This window comes from Leptinotarsa decemlineata, unplaced genomic scaffold (genome assembly GCF_025532065.1).
Source record: "Leptinotarsa decemlineata unplaced genomic scaffold, Ldec_3_MD MMD2_tig00000133_RagTag_RagTag, whole genome shotgun sequence".
NCBI lineage: Eukaryota > Metazoa > Arthropoda > Insecta > Coleoptera > Chrysomelidae > Leptinotarsa > Leptinotarsa decemlineata.
In genome coordinates, this window is record NW_027412542.1 from 1645003 (window position 1) to 1663589 (window position 18587).

At 32.5% G+C, this 18587-nt stretch overlaps 3 protein-coding genes across 3 annotated transcripts; 2 read left to right on the forward strand and 1 right to left on the reverse strand.

Annotated features, from left to right (window-relative positions):
- Window positions 1-915: 915 nt before the first annotated feature.
- On the reverse strand, window positions 916-10366 carry l(3)04053 (lethal (3) 04053). The gene is made up of 6 exons (XM_023157898.2): window positions 10103-10366; window positions 7149-7636; window positions 6269-6541; window positions 6156-6218; window positions 3655-3809; window positions 916-1338 (listed from the first exon to the last, which is right to left on the reverse strand). The coding sequence occupies exons 1-6, from the start codon at window positions 10290-10292 to the stop codon at window positions 1215-1217; spliced, it is 1293 nt and encodes a 430-aa protein (XP_023013666.2). The 5' UTR covers window positions 10293-10366; the 3' UTR covers window positions 916-1214.
- A 4028-nt stretch (window positions 10367-14394) lies between these two features.
- On the forward strand, window positions 14395-14643 carry Ccdc56 (Coiled-coil domain containing 56). The gene has a single exon (XM_074172521.1). The coding sequence runs from the start codon at window positions 14395-14397 to the stop codon at window positions 14641-14643; it is 249 nt and encodes an 82-aa protein (XP_074028622.1).
- mtTFB1 (Mitochondrial Transcription Factor B1) lies at window positions 14643-16694 on the forward strand. Its single transcript, XM_023157899.2, has 3 exons — window positions 14643-15060; window positions 15592-16002; window positions 16432-16694. Exons 1-3 carry the CDS (start codon window positions 14643-14645, stop codon window positions 16608-16610), a joined length of 1008 nt encoding a protein of 335 aa, XP_023013667.2. The 3' UTR covers window positions 16611-16694.
- Window positions 16695-18587: the final 1893 nt, after the last annotated feature.

An 18587-nucleotide genomic window follows, 5' to 3' on the forward strand; every position in this document is an offset into this window, starting at 1 on the left:
CAGGAAATGTTTGTGAAATATCAGAAAATCGAGTACTAGACTTTCTCAAATAATTCATAGTATAGACATTACTCCTATAAAATTATAGTTTGAAAAAAGTTGAGCTCATTGAAACTATTATCTGGTTAACTTTCAGTCATAGTATTCACATATAAAATAAAAAGTTTCAAGGTTGATATTAGGATTATTCTCAGTTGACTTACTTTTGATCATAGTATTTCCATGCAGAAAATCACCCGTTTTGAGACTTTTAACTTCTACATAGTGCTTGGTAGTACCTACAGTTGTATTAATATAGGATATCGAAAATAATTTTTGTGTAATTTCTACTAAGATTTTTATTTGTTATGACCGGTTTCAATTTATTAAACCATTTTCAAGTGAACTATTGTTCTTTGCAATTGTATATACCTACCTGACTCAAAGCTTGTTTCTGTTCTTTCAAGAAATAATTGAATCCATAATATTCATCTTGTAATTGTTGTTGACAGTAATTTGTATAATGACACAGTTCTCTTTGAAAATTGCTTTCTGAAAGTGGAATATCCAATGGTCTGTGAAGCATAGTATTGAATGCTGCTACTTTATACTGATATTGATGTGTAGATGAAATATTCTGCTCAAAGTAATGTATTATTTAGATTTACTTTTTGAGATGACAACTTTGGTTATGTTTCTACTACAACTTGTAGTTCAATCACACTTCTCAATTTAGATTCACGTATCCCAGTAGCTTGACATACCCGCTAGTGAATATGCATCAAAGACCTAAGAAATTAACTATTGAATCTCAGATATCCTGAAAATCATTCATTATATTCGGAAACACATTTTGATTTGGAGTAGATGTTGATAATGATAACTCAAACATGAGATTATCACAGACTAATTTGAGGTTAAAAAGTGATGAAAATATTTTTGAAAATTACTTTTTGCCGTTTATTGATTTCAGTTTTTATCTAATTCATTGAGTATTAGCACCTCTCTGTCTCACATTTGATAAAATGCAAAAGTACCTTATTACTTACTTCCGAAACAAACATCACATTCATTATATTTGAAAAAGCTATAAATATATACATCAGTAGATTAAAACAAACTACAATTAAATATAATCACATAAAAATGTTTTCTAGTATAACAATAAATAAAACTATTTATTTACAAGCGATTGATGGTGAGTCTAAATTAAAATATGTATCAAGTTTACTGGACTACAGTGCAGGTCCAGCATCTTCGTCAAAACTTGTGAAGTGATCACTTTTTTCTTCTATCCTATGCATGTTTTCCAGGGAAGCTGCCATCATTCTTAAATTATCTACACCGGTTAGTAATTGCCTGCAAACAGTTGTAAGTAAAATGATTTGTAACATAATGATTTGTCAACTACCACAATCTGAAAAAATTAATGTAATAGGGAACTTTATACAGGGGTTGAAAATGCAAACTTTCACTTCATTTTACAGTTATTGTGTAATGATATATTTTTCTCAAAAAGAAATCTGTTTATCAAGTATTTAATAATTTCTACTATCGAAAAAAATACATAATTTCTATACTCAAAAATTGGAACCCAACAACACAGGAGATAAAACAAAAATTGCATCTATACCTTATTCACAGTAGAATAATACAACCAGTAGCCTCTCTTACCACATGATCCGCCCGAGTTGCCGGGGACATTCAACCGCTCTTAGGACGAGATTTTGGTTGAGAGTTGCTGTAGTATCGAAGGATTCGACGGTACCACGGACAATTATAATAAACGGTCGGAAATTGATATTGTGTTTAGTTTATTCGCTGTTGTTACTGCTTTGAGTTAATTCACAACAACATATTCTATAATAACCTTAAATTTGGTTTTTATACGAGAGCCGCCTATATGGTAAAAGAACGAAATTGGCTCAGCACTTCGTTTTGAGGTCACCGAGAACTTTGAGAATTTATGAATAAAAGTAGTGGGAGTGGACTTACTGGTTGATTTTTCTGTCTTATTCTTGTGGTGTGTGTGTGCGGAAAAAATGACCACCAACATTATGTTAATAGATAATCAGTAGGATCAAAATTGTCAGAACACATCCACGGTGACTAACAAGAAAAATGGAATGAAATAAAAATGATCGCCAATGAACCACATGCTAAGAGGCATTATTTTAAAGATTCAGCATACTTTTTATATAACAAACAGTTCTGCGTAGATGGATATCATACTTGGCTATCCTTCTTGAGAAAAGATGTGGAAACTGATCTCTTTCAACAAATGAATAAAGAAAACTGCAAGAAAGATATATTTGATATTTTAATTCAAGATGAAGGCAGATTTTGGCATCCAAAACGTTAAGATAAGTACCTTTAAAAATTGATATGCAATTTTTTTCAATGTGAGATGGTTATTAATCGTTTTAACAGTTCGTGCTAGTTCTAAAAAAGTATTTTTGTCGGCTGATCACGAATCTGACGCTTTGGCCTACGTTCGTATTTTTGACCGGTAAAAAGTCGAAACTATTAATGTTATTATACTACAGGAACTGACTTCTGGTAATAAAAACTCGTAAAATAACACCAGACTTCACTTTTACATACCGCGGACCTTTATCACCTATCTTTATATACAATAAAAAAAATTGTTCAATCAAGATAACCATTTTTTTGGAATGATGTTCTGAATGTTATCTTCACTTCATTAGACGTTTTATCATTTGGTAGCAAAATCATGAAAACTCAGTCAGGAAATTGAATTTTTTCAACAAATTTAGAAAATTTAACTTAGCTTCGCGTTAAAAAAAATCAAAAACTGCTGATTCATCAACGAGCAAGTTGTACTTTTTTGATATTTACACACAAGTTAATACATGAAAGTAGTTCTATTCCGCATAAAATATTCATAACTTAAAAAAATACATTAAACATATATACAATTGTAAAATTATTTGTTAAGGAACCGTTTTTAGGTTATGCATCTGATTAGGAAGGAATGACAAAAAAAGGTGGCATATCTTATTCTTCTGATAGCCATATAGAGTGTTCAGTAAAAATGTATGCATAGAAAAACATACCACCTGTTAGTTCAGATTTCTTTCAAATAAAACAATACACAAATGTGGAAAATACGTTTTGCATGAAAAAAAAAGTTGCATTCATACTCATACAAATTTGACAACAGCTCATTAATTTCTTTTTATATTTTGTAAAAGAGTACTTTTATTAAAAAATATGATGTAATTTGTTGGAGAAGATATTATTTTATGGAAATTACATGCTCTGTATCAAAAAAAGAAAAAAAGTAAAGCGGCAAGTAATTGAAGGTATGCAGTGTGCGATAGTGAAGAGGTGGAGCGCAACTATTTGACTTCAGATTCGCGATCAGCAGACAAAAATATGCAGGTTTAATGATTTTTATAGAAACTAATGCGACCCATTAATACGCATAATTTCCGAAAAATTATTAAATACAATTTATTGATGTACAAACATTTTTTTGGGAAAAAAAATTGAATTTTCATAGTAAGTTGTCCAAGAGGATCCAAGTGCATAAAGTTAGCCGTTACAGTTTTTTTCAGGTTGTGGAATGCGCAAAGTCCCTAAGTAGGTTAATGAAAAATTTTGACCCCCCACAAAAATTGACTTTCATTAAATATAATGATTTAATAATACCTCAGCGAATGTTCCGCCGTACTAGCCGCACCTCTCAATTCTTGAGCTAACCTATATGAATGCAACTCATTCGACGGGTTATAATATCCTTGGCCTCCAGCAGCCTCATCACCCCTCAATGTTCTGTTTTCAGCCTTCAATGAATTCAACTGACTCTGAAATTAAAATATATCGTCTTTCATTAAAATAATAAACCGATATAACTTGGTTAGTAGAATTTCTTGATTTTAGACAAATGTGATTTGCGAGAAAATTAATAAGTGTATCGGAAAAACCGATTCTCACAAAACAATATATTTTGTAGTGAAATAAATATCTGTCCACATCTCGTTGTAGAAAAGTACAGGTTTATCAAGTTGTAATGATAACATGGTTTAACCTTGGCACATTTTTGTATTTTATTATTGTTGTTTAGTTTTTTTAAACATAAACTGTTATGAAAGTTAGTCAGCAATAGAATCCTTGTCCACAGTTAGCCATAGCACCCTAATTAACTGAAAAATTTCCACTACATTTGTATCAAAATTACAGTTGTGAATTTCGTTACATTTTTTCCTGTAGGTTCAACAATAATTGGACACGGTGTACAATTAAACAAGAGGAAGATTAAAACTTCCTCTTGAAGATAATCACGTGGTAATCCAAACACGTGTTGAGGTGTTAAAATAACGGTTTGGTGTTGGGGAAAAAACTCCAGTAATATTCAGAGTAATGACCAAATGTGTATCGCCTTATTAGATCATTAACAACTGGCACTTTCCTGACTAGACTGTCTCTTCTACGTACCCGTAATTCTTATATAACCCAGTGGAATTCTCTGGAAGCTGAAGATATAACTTTTGAAAAAAGCACGGCGTTCTAGTATTTTCTAGAGAAGACACAAGTGGGTCTGAGTTTCACCTTGACTAAGTCGCTGTCAGTCGGAGACGACCAGTCATTTTTTTCAGAGGATGATTTTCAAAAATATTTTTCTGGAATGAAATTTTGTTTTTCATTTTTCTACTTTCGCATTTTTCAACATTTTTTCAAATCAAGTTACTTGAATGATTTACGACCAATGTGAAAGGAGAGTACGTTAATAATGCAATCTAAAATTTCTGAAAATGAATACTGAGTAGCTGAAAAAAATAAAAATTTCTGAACAAAATTAAAATTTTGCTCAGCTGGCTATCAACCAAAGTCCTTCCGCCCATGCACCTAATTTTGTTTCCAATCAGCGGCTTATCTACTATCTAATGCCACCGTTACTCAGATTTTTATAAGGGTTTTCCCGTGTGTGTTATGTATTTTTCGATTTCCTGTTCTCATTCCAATGAATTTGGTGCCACAGAGGATTAAGGGCCCATATGTGAAGTTGTGTCTGGCACATCACTTTTTGCATCACCTGTAATTTCTGAGTGTTCTATCACCAAGTATAGTAACTTCATTCATAACATTCTCAGACTAGTCTCAACATCATTGTGGGAAGATTTTTGATGTACTTAGTGTAGTGTGGCTGTCTGTAATAATATTGATCTGCTCGTTCTGCTGAGATCTCAAAGTAATGTTCCTCATGCATGGAGGGACGGCATACATTCCATAGATGAGATTCATTCAGTATTTAGACACTTTTCCTAACAAGATCTAAAGCACTGTCTCTTGACACGTGTTTCGCTAATCAACTTAGCATCATCAGAAGATGATAAGTTTCAGTCATCTCCTGATGATACTCCTGAAAATACTTAGGGATACTCCATAAGAAAAAAGTGAAAGGATTACCTAATGTTTTTATATTTATGAACCTTTCATCAATTCATAAAGAGTTTCTACCTTCCATCAATTCATAAACGGTTTCCCAGAATTTCAATAAAATTTGGGATTTTATGAATGATAAAGGTGTGTAGTGAGGTCATGAATCACTGTTCTAAAGAAGTTATCGAATCAACTTTTAACATTAAAAAGGTTGTTTGACGCATGCATGATGGTTATCCAATAACATTTGGAAGTGTTTTATAATATATGGAACGTTTTAGGTTTTGTCATATAGAATCTGGCCAAAAATGTTTTTGTGAAAATATCTCCAGGGCATAATTCTACTGGGTGAGATGAACAAGTTTACTTTTCGAATTCTAACGTATTTCTATGATCAAAAATGTTTTGAGTGTCGTGTTATCATCTTCTCGAATAATCGACTGTTCACCTACATAAGTTGTTGGCGAAACATTCAAAATACTTACTCGAGGTAGTCGAAAATACTGAGATACAACATGTCAAATATTATGCCCTGAGCGTATTTCATTGAAGACTATTTTCATTGAACTCATTTCTTGCTGTTTTCTGCATATGGTTCAAGAAATTCGAGACAGGAAATCTGCCAGAAAATGCCATACGCTATTAATAGAAATTTAGATATGAAATATACTTTTTACCTGAAAGGTTTTCCTTATTATATCAGAAACTTATCCAAAACATTATCTAAAAAAATTGTATACTTTCAAAAACTTTATAAACCCATTACTCACCGTTAAGGTTTCAATTTCTTGTTTCAACTTCAATACTGTACTTTCTGAAGAAGTCGCTCTCCTCTGGAAAAAAACTGTAATGTTCGCATTCAAACCATTAAAATAGTACTCACATTACTCTTTTCTAAATTGCTTTCTACTTGTTCGAGGGCTTTGGCAAGATTTTGAGTATATTCGTGTTCCTTATTTCTAGCTATTTCTAGTTCCCTACTCAAACAATCACACAACCGACTTTTTTCAGCTAACTGTCGCTTAGTGATGTCGAGTTCATGCCTCAATCTTTCGACTTCTCCTTCCGGGCTATGCGGAACAGACAGTGTTTCACATTTTTGTGCACAAACAGCACTATCTGCAAGAAAATCTGGCAAACTCTTTGAGTTTCCTACCTAAAAACAAAAAAAAAAGGAAAAAATAAATCACTGGAGATTTCAAATGTGTACAATTGATCATAAAACAAGGCACCACTCTCAAAGTATCTTAAGGATCTTCCTGCAGCACTTGTGCATTTACATAAAAAGTATGATTATACATGTATTATAAAAAGTATGTCTATAACTTGCTTAATTATTTGAACACATGTCCTGAAGGAACTTTTGGATTAGGGATCGTTAAAGAAAAAGATCATCAAAAGACATTTTCTGCTGTACAATATAATTTTAATTCTTTTCTGAGTTAAATTAGCCTGTCAACTTTTTTTCATTTACACATTGTTATAAAATTGAAAATTTTTAAGGTTTGGTGTGTAAATAGCAGATTTTATTGTATTCAAATCATTGAAATTAACGATATTATTTCAAAAACTATGGTTCATTATAGGAATTCCGATTTGACAGATAAGCGTTACATGTATGCACAAATTGTTGACACACTTATGAAGATCCATTGACGCTACTGTATTAAAGAAATATTTTTATTTAGTTCGACACGGAAATGATACATTTTTATTCAGAATGAATATGTTTCAAGAAGACAGAACCTATAAAAAGATGTTACCTCACTAACTGACAGGCCATTCCTTGAACCGCTAACTGACGAACCAGGAACCGGTAAATCTAATGGAAAATCATCTGGAGGTCTCACAGGCAAATCTAATGGCACAGGTCTTGCATTACTCTCTGGAGTTTCTCTAACCGCATCTTCGTAGCTATTCCTATTTTCTCTGCTAGGCGTGAAGTCAGGTAAATTATCAATGTCCAGATTGTAGTTACTATTAGGGTGGCTTCCCAAGTAACACTGTTCTATGACTAGATGATCTTGCACAAAATCAGGCAGGGCTGACGAGAATTCAGGAGCAATTCGAGGCTGCTTTGTTTCAGAAACGTGATTACTGAAATCAGAGGATGAAGATCTACTTTCAGGGTAGACCTTTGGTCTGGCTCCTTTATTCAGGTAGTTATTACCAGAGTCACTCCGTAAAAAATGTTTGAATGAGAAGGGATTTTCTTCTCTTTTTTGGCCATCAGAAAAACTCGAATTAGATCCTGAAAAATATCAGAAGTATAAAATGAGACAATATTCAGAAAAACAAGGTAAAGTTTATCCTGGCTTTGATTAAATCATTTGCTATTCAGCAATTTTTTTAGATTCCTCCATTCATTTGTCTTTCCAGATTATATATAATGGGAGAATAATTCTATGAGGAATATAGAATGTTAGAAATATATGAAGATTTCGTAAGTATATTTTGTAGAAAAAAGTATAAATTATTTGAGAACTCGATTCTCTGAGGCCTATAAAATAATTTTGGAATTATTACACTTTTGTTTTATACAATATTGAAGAGCAGAGGTAGTGATTCAGAAATTTCCAGAAGATGGTGTGTCCTTAGTTGATACTTGATTACTCTCTTCAAATCGTATTTTTACAACCGTAAGCGGTATGTCCAACTCAGTGACCTCAAGTCTGTTGAATATGTAGCCACATCTGGTGTACCAAAAGAGTCAAACCTAGGACCCTACTGTTTATATGTTCATCAATGAAATCGGAGCTGAGATTGATGTCAATTTCCTTTTATATGCAGATGACTTGAAACTCTATTACTATATAACATGTTCTAATGATTGCGAACGGCTCGCCCTGAATTTAAATTGTGTTGCTACATGGTGTCAGAAGAATAATCTATCTATCAACATATCCAAATGTAATGTCTTACTCACTGAAAACGAATCTGACATTACACAGTTATGTCATAAACAATCAAGTTCTGGAACGTCCTGACACATTCACTGATCTACGTGTTACTTTTGATTCATTACTCTTTTTCGATAAACATATTGACACTACTCTGACAACTGCTTATCGCATGTATGGATTCTTACTTAGCAATACAAAAGACTTCGAAAAAAAGCATTGAAATTACTTTATTTCACTTTTGTTCGATATAGGCTGGAATATGCATCTGTTGTGTGGAGTCCCTACTATCAGGTTCATATAAATCAACTAAAAGCCCTACAGAGGCTCTTCCTAAAATATATGTCTTTTAAACTTGAAGGCACATATCCTACTGTAGGAATACCTTATTATGACTTGCTTGAAACTCAACATTTTTGTAGTCTCGAGGTAATGCATAAATATTATTCATTTCTTTTTTTTTTCAAAATTCTAAACAATATCATTACCTGCTCTCAATTGTTACATATGTTGAATTTTTGGGTTACTAGAGGAATAGTGTCACCTTTTATCTCAACACTCCGCAAACAAATATTATGAAAAAAACCCCAATTTATACCTCTAATTATGTTAGTCTTGTCCTAGATATATTCAACTGCCAGATTATACAAATCAAAAGACATTTCTTAGCTAATCGACAGTTCTGTTTTTATTTATTTTTTATATAGATTCACAAATTATATTATGTAAGTACATATTTGTAAATGCTGCTGTTTCTCCCTATTCTGTTATTGGTTTCATCTTGTAGAATAGTGTATGGAATAATCAAATAAAAAATACTTCTATTTATTTGAGTTATCAACTGATCTGTGATATAGGATATTTGATACTTCATACTGGATCCTCTGGCGTAAAATGAATATATTGAAAACACTTTCCCCAACACCAGAACAAAAATTATGGTCTCTCGACATGTGTTTCGCTAACCAAGTTAGCGTCCTCAGGACGCTGAAAGATCCATGAAGGTGCAAGCAAAACTATCTCATTATAAATAATGAAAAACTTTTTTATTGAGTCCACAAGTGCTACTAAACCACCCAATAATCGAAAATTCAAAATCAATAAAAATGAATTGTCAACATCACAAGTAAACCATCTATTGAAAAAATATCTGCGCTATTTGCTAACCAATCACAAGTAATCAATTTCCGTGGCATAGAGCTGGATTACAAAATAAACTTCGGCCCTCATATAGATTTGTTTATGTAAAAAATTCAACAAACTATATTTGGCATTTATCAACTTGAAACATAATTTCCACAGAAGCTATCTTATCAACATCATTATGCCTTAGTAGGATCAGTTGTAGCATTATTTTATGGGGAAGGGCCATCAAAATACCATGATTCTTTATGAAAAAAAATCTTTGACCTTAGCTATTCAGAAAGTTGTAAAAATACTTTTTAATATCATATTTAAATATTTTTATGTTATGATAAAAAATTTCACGTAGGTAATGTAACATGCCTGTGTACGATATCTGTTCAAGTTTCATTACAAATATTTGGAGTATAAAATAAACTATATTTCCATCTAATGTTTATATATATGGAAGTGATTGTGAACAGTTTTCATTCATGTATTCAATGATGAAGAAGTTGAATGCCGAATGGTTTCCTTTTCCAAAATAATATAGATAGTTTTGGATCTTTTATACCTTCCATATGATTTGAAGAGTATTTTGAGTTTTTTCCGAAAATCTCTCTCCTTCATACACTCTCTATTATTACACATCTAGTAAATTTTTTTTTCATAAAACTAACTGAAGATTAACTCACCAGAAGCTCCTACTTTATGGTTGTCCAATCTATTTGATTCTCTATTGTGTGAAGAATCATCACCCAAATCTAATTCCAGATGTGATGATTGTTCTGGTTCGGAATCATTATCTTCTTGATTGTTACCAAATGATTTTGCGGTTGAATCACCATTTGCCATTCTAAATATGTTACAAAAACAAACTCGCATACAAAATCCACAAATAAATTAACGGACCAACAACGACTGAAACACAACCTCAATCTACAAAAAGAAACATTTGACTTTGACAACTGTCAAAAATGTCAAAAAGGATTTTCGACTTTAGAGTCGTTTTCTGGCGCTTATGTCAAAACGTATTCGTCTGTGATTCGAATACATTCATTCTGGTGTTGAAAAGATGAAGTCACATCAACTATGATTGGAAAGTATTCATGATTATTCAAAACTAGCGTGAGGTTGGTTTTGAAACAGAATTCGACGGTTACGTTACGTCAGTTTCTGCTTTAATTTCATCTTTATAGTTTATAAAGTGCTGAAAACTTTTTATCAAATACGTTGTAAGAATGTACAAAGAAAAGCTAGGAAATAATTACTTGCACAAATCCGATTCTAATTATTGTGGTTAGAGAGAATTGAAAAGTTTTTATTATTGAATTTGACATCTATCACAAATTGAATTATTCCCTCAGAGTCACGGCCGTAGCGAAAAGAAAAACCAGGAGGGGGAGGGAATTCAAATTTTCCCAACCCCACCAGTAAAATTTCCCAACTTTCGAAAAAATGAAAGCCGAAGGATTAGTTACTACTACAATATATTAATGTTCTTATTTATCTATCCAAAGATTGGCTGAATGTTTATGCCCGTTAGAGTATGCACAAACAAAAATAAATTTTGGTAATTATAAAAATAATAATGGGAATTATTTTACTTTGAACCAAGGTCCTTGGTCTTCCACCATATCCACCATGTATAGGAATATTCAATACAAATGAAAGGAAACAATACTTGAATAATATTGTGCTTATTGTTTTCTACTATTATTTTTTCTATTTCCCAACTTTTCCAAGTCGAAAAAACAACGAACAGTTGGAAATTTTGTGAAATTGTCTCTTTGAAATTTGTGGACTGTTCTCTTACTTGGGAGAAATTAAACTTTTTTGAAGTTTTCAAACAAATCAGAATTTCAAAATATGGGATGCATGTTGGGAAATCCCAACCTTCTCCTGGTTCTTTCCCTTTTCTTAAAACCTCTCCCTTTCCTTTCTCTCATTTTAAATTTTTTAATTTTTATTCATTTCTTCACTATTATTTTTTTCTATCTTCACTGCTCAAAATTTCCCAACTTTTTCCCAAGTCAAAAAACCTCCCCATCCCACCTATGGCGACGGCCTTGCTCAAAGTATTATTACTCTGAGATAATTTCATTTTGGCGAATCGTATTATTAATGACGTCACTACGATTAACCGCTAGAAAACACTTAAGGCTGAGTTTTACAAAATTTCAGGTTTTATATTGCTGAAAAACACTGGGAAGACGAAGAAAATGTAATCTGCCACTGAGAAAACTATAATATTTTTAAATTGAAAGGGTATATTTTTAGGAGAGATTAATTTTTGGGAGAGAAAGGTTTTGGATTTCTACTTTTCCATTCATATTTTTCATTCAGAATTGTCGTTTCTTTTGAAATTTCCTCAGAAAACTATAAAAGAATTTCTGAAGAGATTCAGAAAGATAAATTATTAGCTCTGTTACGCCAGCAAGGCAAAGTAGGGAAATCGCATTTAGAAAATGCCAAAATTAGGTACTGAAGTCAAAAATTAGGTGCTCTGTAACTTATACCGCAACTCAATACTCAAACTTGCGTTGCTTGCATTATGTGATGCTAGCAACGCAATGAAAATAATAATAAAATAATGAATGTTAAGAGAACACTATTTGGTGCTAATTAAGTGCTAAACGGTGAGGATCGTAAAATGTTCTAATTAATAAACAAAAGCTTCCAATTTCGCTAAACAACAGATCTAAGAATCAGGTCTCTCGAAAACGAGGACGAATGCTCTATCAGGTATAAACTAAGCCTGGAAATAAAGTGCTAATTAGGTGCTTCCAAGAAATTAAGATGAAAACGATCGCGAATAAGCGAAAAAAAAAATCGAGATACCCGATATAGTACGTTATTTAATGAATAAGGGCAAGAAATTAAAGTGCTAATTAGGTGCTCACTGGATAAATAATAGTAAACCTAGATTCCTATGGGGCATTATGGAAAACCACTATGACTGATGGACTGAGTTATTATAGTACGTTCCTCGATAGGTAAGGGTATGAGAATAAAGTGCTAATTAGGTGCTCATTAGATATTTATAGTAAATCTAGATTCCATAATTCATATGGGACTTATGGACTCGATAACCACCATAAAAATTTTTTTAAAATATATTTTTTCCGTTAACCAGCTATCGCACCCCTACGAACGATAACCCTCAGAAATCAAAATTTGTGCGATCTAAGAACTAACAAGCGTTCAGCCTGGGGCTTGAACCATTGACTCACACACACCGATTGACTGAGTGAACAAAGTATCCACGTCGAACCGCCCGGCTACCGACCGGCTCAATTTTCACTTGCTATCGTCCAACCCGTGTTAGGAATCACACGTTAGAAGGTGTAAGACCTTGTTAGTTCTTAGCACGCACAAGTTTCGATTTCTGAGGATTATCGTTCGTAGGGGTGCGATAGCTGGTTAACGGAAAAACATTTTTTTCATGGTGGTTATTGGGTCCGTGGTGGTTATCGGATCCATAAGCTCCATATGAATTATGGAATCTAGATTTACTATACATATCTAATGATCACCTAATTAGCACTTTATTCTCATACCCTTACTTATCGAGGAACGTACTGTAAGAACTCAGTCCATCAGTCATAGTGATTTTCCATAATGCCCCATAGGCATTATGAAATCTAGGTTTACTATTATTTATCCAGTGAGCACCTAATTAACACTTTAATTTCTTGCCCTTATTCATTAAATAACGTACTATAAAAACTCCGTACATCAGTCATGGTGGTTTTCAGGTACATGAGCCCCATAGGCATTAAATAATCTAGTTTTACTATGAATATCTAGTGAGCATATTGTTAATTTTTTTTTCTCAAATCAGATATCTCCAAATTTTTTTCGCGTATTCGCGGTCGTTTTCATCTTAATTTCTTGCAAGCACCTAATTAGCACTTTATTACCACGCTTAGTTTATACCTGATAGAGCATTCATCCTCGTTTTCGAGATACCTGATTCTTAGATCTGTTGTTTACCAAACTTGGAAGCTTTTGTTTATTAATTAAAAACTTTTACGATCCTCACCGTTTAGCACTTAATTAGCACCAAATAGTGTTTCCTCAAAATTAATTATTTTATTATTATTTCCATTACGTTGCTAGCATCACATAATGCTAGCAACGCAACTTTGAGTATTGAGTTGCAGTGTAAGTTACAGAGTACCTAATTTTTGACTTCGGTACCTAAAAAGTACCTAAAGAGTACCTAATTTTGGCATTTTCTAAATGCGATTTCCACACTTTGCGTAGCTGGCGTAACAGAGCTTAAATTATTCCATCGATGAAGCCAGAGCTCGAGGCTTTCGTAGGGTGGTAGTAATTTGCACGAATCGCATTTTTTCATTATTGCGCCGTTTTTTAGAAAATCATTTTCAACTTTGTTTTTGTAGACATTCATCTGTTTCTAATTTGAACTGCCTCATATTTTCAGGGGCTGCATTGACTTTTATATTATATAACTGAACAAACGTTAGAATGTTTTTAATACAGTGTTATATAGGTAGGTATTGATGTGGCTTGTTATAAGCTCTGGAGAAAACATGAGCAATGATATTCTCTTTTTTGGGCTTATTCAAATTTTGAATCTGCATTACTATTCTTAGCAATCGTGCTGAACATTAATTAAAATATTTTTTCAATATAAATATTAAAGGAAGGTGATCATTATCTAAATTGGTGGATTCTTCATAATCTAAAGCACTCTATTTCACATTTCATTTTTCTACCACTTTTGTTTCCTTTATTATTAGCCGTTGCTTACATACAGGCGAAATTGTGTCCAGCTCGATACCTGGTGCCGATTCAAATGTGTAAAAAAAGAAGAATTAGGTTATGACTTGTGACGTTTTTGGGAAAATTTCCACTTGCTTTTTTATAATTTCAACTCATTGGATTTATAAATAGTGGTTCAAGAACATTTGCATTTTCTTATCCTATGATATCGAAATAATTTTTTAAGAATTCGAAAATGTCAGACGATCATATGCCAAAAGTTGATATAAGTAAATTGAGGCAAAGAGAGCTGCATTTCATCAAGGAGGTTGAAGCAAAAAATTTGGAAAGAGTACAAAAGTTGACGGCTCTTCGAAGGAAAAATCTTATAACTGGACTTCTATTAGGAGTTGGTGTTCTTGGTATCTATGGTTATTCTATGTATGCTGTAAAGCAAGAAACTTTCCTTGACGATTTTGAGGAACCAGCTAAAGTACATCAGTAATGGCAGCTTCCTTACCACATATTCGTTTACCTCCTCTTCCATCAATTAGAGATTTAGTTAAGTTGTATCGCATTAGAGCTCTAAAAAAGTTATCTCAAAATTTTTTAATGGATGAACGCATAACTGACAGAATTGTTAAAGCTGCTGGACACATCAGGAACCATTATGTTTGTGAAATCGGTCCAGGCCCAGGAGGAATCACCAGGTCTATAATTAAACAGTCCCCCCACAAGTTAATCGTTGTTGAAAAAGATGCCAGGTTCTTACCAACCTTGGAGATGTTGCAGGAAGCCTGTAAAGGTTACATAAAAATGGATATAGAAATTGGAGACATCAGATCATATAACTTGGAGGCAGGCTTCGCAGGTGCTCCCAAACTCGGTTGGTTTGAAGCTCCACCACCAGTACACTTGATAGGTATATTTATTTAATATATCTTGTGTTATGTTTGATCATAGGTTATGAGCGTTTTCAACTGATATAACCATATCAAAAAAAGAATAACATAAATTCTGTAAAGATGTCATTAGATAAAATATTCTTGTATAATTTTCAGCAAGAGCTTTTGAAATAAGATTGATAAGTAAGTGTATTGATATATAATTGAAGATTATAGTGATTTTTAGTGCCGCTTTGATGAAGAAAAAAAGGTTTATAATAAAAACCAGTTTGTTGATATCATTGTTTTTGGGTTAGTTGTCTAGAATTTCCAGTGAATACAGTTAGAATAATGAAGAAAGACACATGCGTCATCATTAAAATATACGATAAAACACATACTTTTATATAACATTCTTTTGTGAAAGAAAGACAAAACAGATAATCTCAAGTTTTTTACAGATACAAACAATTATTGATATATTGAATTTATTTCATTAGGCAGTTACACACTAAATATTGCTTTTGAGGAAAATGAAAGTTTTATATTTCTTGCACTTAAATTTTCAGGAAATTTGCCATTCAGCGTGTCAACAAATCTTATCATTAGATACTTACAGTCTGTATCTGAAAAAAATTCTGCATGGAGTTTCGGAAGAACTTCGATGACATTGACTTTTCAAAAAGAAGTGGGCGAGAGAATGATAGCACCTATAATGCACAAACAGAGATGCAGGTTGTCTGTCATGAGCCAGCTGTGGTGTGAAGTCAACTATAAATTTACAATACCAGGTTCAGCCTTTCTGCCTAAACCAGATGTTGATGTAGCTGTTGTAACATTTATACCAAAAAAGTACCCACTTGTTGATTTACCCTTCAAGATGGTAGAAAAAGTTTTGAGGAATATGTTCAATATGAGACAGAAGTATTGTATTAGAGGTGCTGAGAGGCTATTTCCAGAAGATATGAGAGAATATCTAGGTGAGGGATTCAATAAAGGAATCAAATAACTTTATTTAGAAATTCTAATATATCTATTTAAATCTGTTTTTTCCGTTTATAAGATCCCTATGATAAGGTAGTACTAGATGTGTACAGTACTATAATATTGAATAATAAGAGACTGAAACGAAATAATAATGTCATTTTTCAGTTTACAGTTACATACAGTTAATAATGCATCTTGGTCAAAGGTGTAAACTTTCATAGCCGAAGATAACTAGAACTATTTTTGGATCCTGCACACCACCTTTGAAAAACTATTTAGACACCAATTTACTGAGTTTACTGAATTTTTGGCATCTCCCAAGAATATTTTCATATTACTTGATATAATTGCAATTATTTATTCATTGAAAATACTTTCAATATATGCAATTTTTATGTATTAATAATATATTTTAATTTTAGGTTTGAAACTTCTAAAGTTAGCCGAAGTTCCACCTACAACCAGACCTTTTCAAATAAGCAATGAAGAATTTGTAAGGATTTTTTATGCGTATAAAATAATATGTGAAGAACACCATGGAATAGAAGATTATGATTCAAGGGGACCTAAACTCGTAAATGATGAAGAATTGGAGGTTTAGTTTTGATTAGAGCCTAAATGTTAGCTTCTTGTTAGTTTTTGTTTCAGTTTCTAATATACTTTAAATATAGTACTTCAAAAGAGATATATGCCTTATTTTGTGTTCAACTTGTAGCTTTGAGAGTTACAGTTCTGGTATTCTTACATAAGATTCCTGGTGTTTCCACAAATTAGTTCTGGTATATGGGAGTCGTTCTGCCTTTGAGAAAATCTTCATTATTTAACAGACATGGCTGGTCATCAGTTTGAATTTATGATGGGGCATTTTATCATAAATTATTACATAGGAAAACTGTTGTAAAGCAAAATTTTAAAAATAGTGGAATATGAGAGAGTATTTATAGACAATGGAAGACTTACTAATATAGTTCACCTGTATGTAAATAATCTTTCAGAACATTCGATCACTGGGAAAGTTAGCATGTTTGCAGATGACACAACAGTCACAGTGTCTTGAGAAACCTTTGAAGAACTTTATAAGAACATTAACATAACTGAATGGATAGGAGTATATTTTCAGGAGTGACTAATTTTTGTAAAAAGAGCCTTTTGGTTTTCACGTCTGCTTTATAGAAAAAATTGTGAAAGTAGTTGTTTTGTGAAGGCTTTTTCTTTCAGTTTGTAAGTTTTATTGAACAACCATTGTGTAATTCATTCAAGAAGAAAGTAATAAAAATCATGAAATTATGAAACAACAAAAAATTAATTGGCCCTCCAGGGTGACTTCATTGATTCCAGTGGCACATTTGCTTTTTCAGCTGCAGGAACACCTGGAAAAACCTGCAGCATGACATCATCTGAAGATCTTGATCTGCCAATGTCCTCTCTTTTATAAAACAAAATGTAGGGTGTATCTAGAGGTTCCAATAAATTCAAAACATCGCTAGAACACTTCGTGACACGACTATCGTCAAACTTAAACCAGTCCGTTTCGTCTTTGACCAATGCGTAATAATGACCTGATTCAACGCCAGAACCACAGTGAACAATGACTTCATGAAGATTATAATTTTGGTCTGCTAGATTGAAGTGTTCATCTATTTCGAACCTTTGTAAGAGTTTGGTGCATCCATCAGAGGAGTCATGTTTGAACATCATTAGTATCATTATTAGATTGACTGGTGCTTCAGCTATACTTGTTTTCTTATAATAGTCAGTTATTTTTTCGCATGTGTAATACAGTTGATCATCACCCGTTAAAAATCCATTTTCAGATGATTTGAGAATCAGCTTTGCACGAACTGGTTATCAGTCATATTAGGAAGCCCTAGTTGAAGTTCCAGAAAATCACATACGTTTTTGCTACCTCTTGAACATTTACTATAAAGTAAATAAGTGAGGATTTTTCCAGCAAACGATTTACAGACACCAGACAAGATAGACTGTACGGAATCATTCAATCTAGAGCGGTCAGGAGTATTGATTCTGCTATTTGTTTGTTAACAAAGAGTATTCAACTTTTATGCATGATCTACACATCTTTGTAAAGAGTTTATTTTGAAGGTAATTGCTTTCTTCCTTTGGAAGTTTTCATTCATTATTTGTATAAAGATAAATAAGTAAAGCCAAAAAGATTTTCCCCATTAATAAAATTGCTCACTGAAATGAAATTATGGATATATGAGGATAAAACGTTTTATTTAAATTTTCTCATGAAAAAGAATAATCCGGACTACTTTAATAATATAAAAATAATATCAAACAACTTGGAACTTGGAAAGTTTCTAATCTCAGCTTTTTTCCACATATAATTTGTCTGTAAACAACTAAACAAAGCATACTAGGCAATTCTCCAAATGAAAATGATTTTAAATAGGAAAGAGTCCCTGAAATTATATTATGCTTTTGCTCAGTTATATATTATTTAATATCCCAACATGCGGAATAAAAACTGAACACAAGAGAGAATACTCGTTATGAAAAAGGATAATGAGACTTGTGTATGATTTGGAATACAGATAATCCTATGGATGAGAGC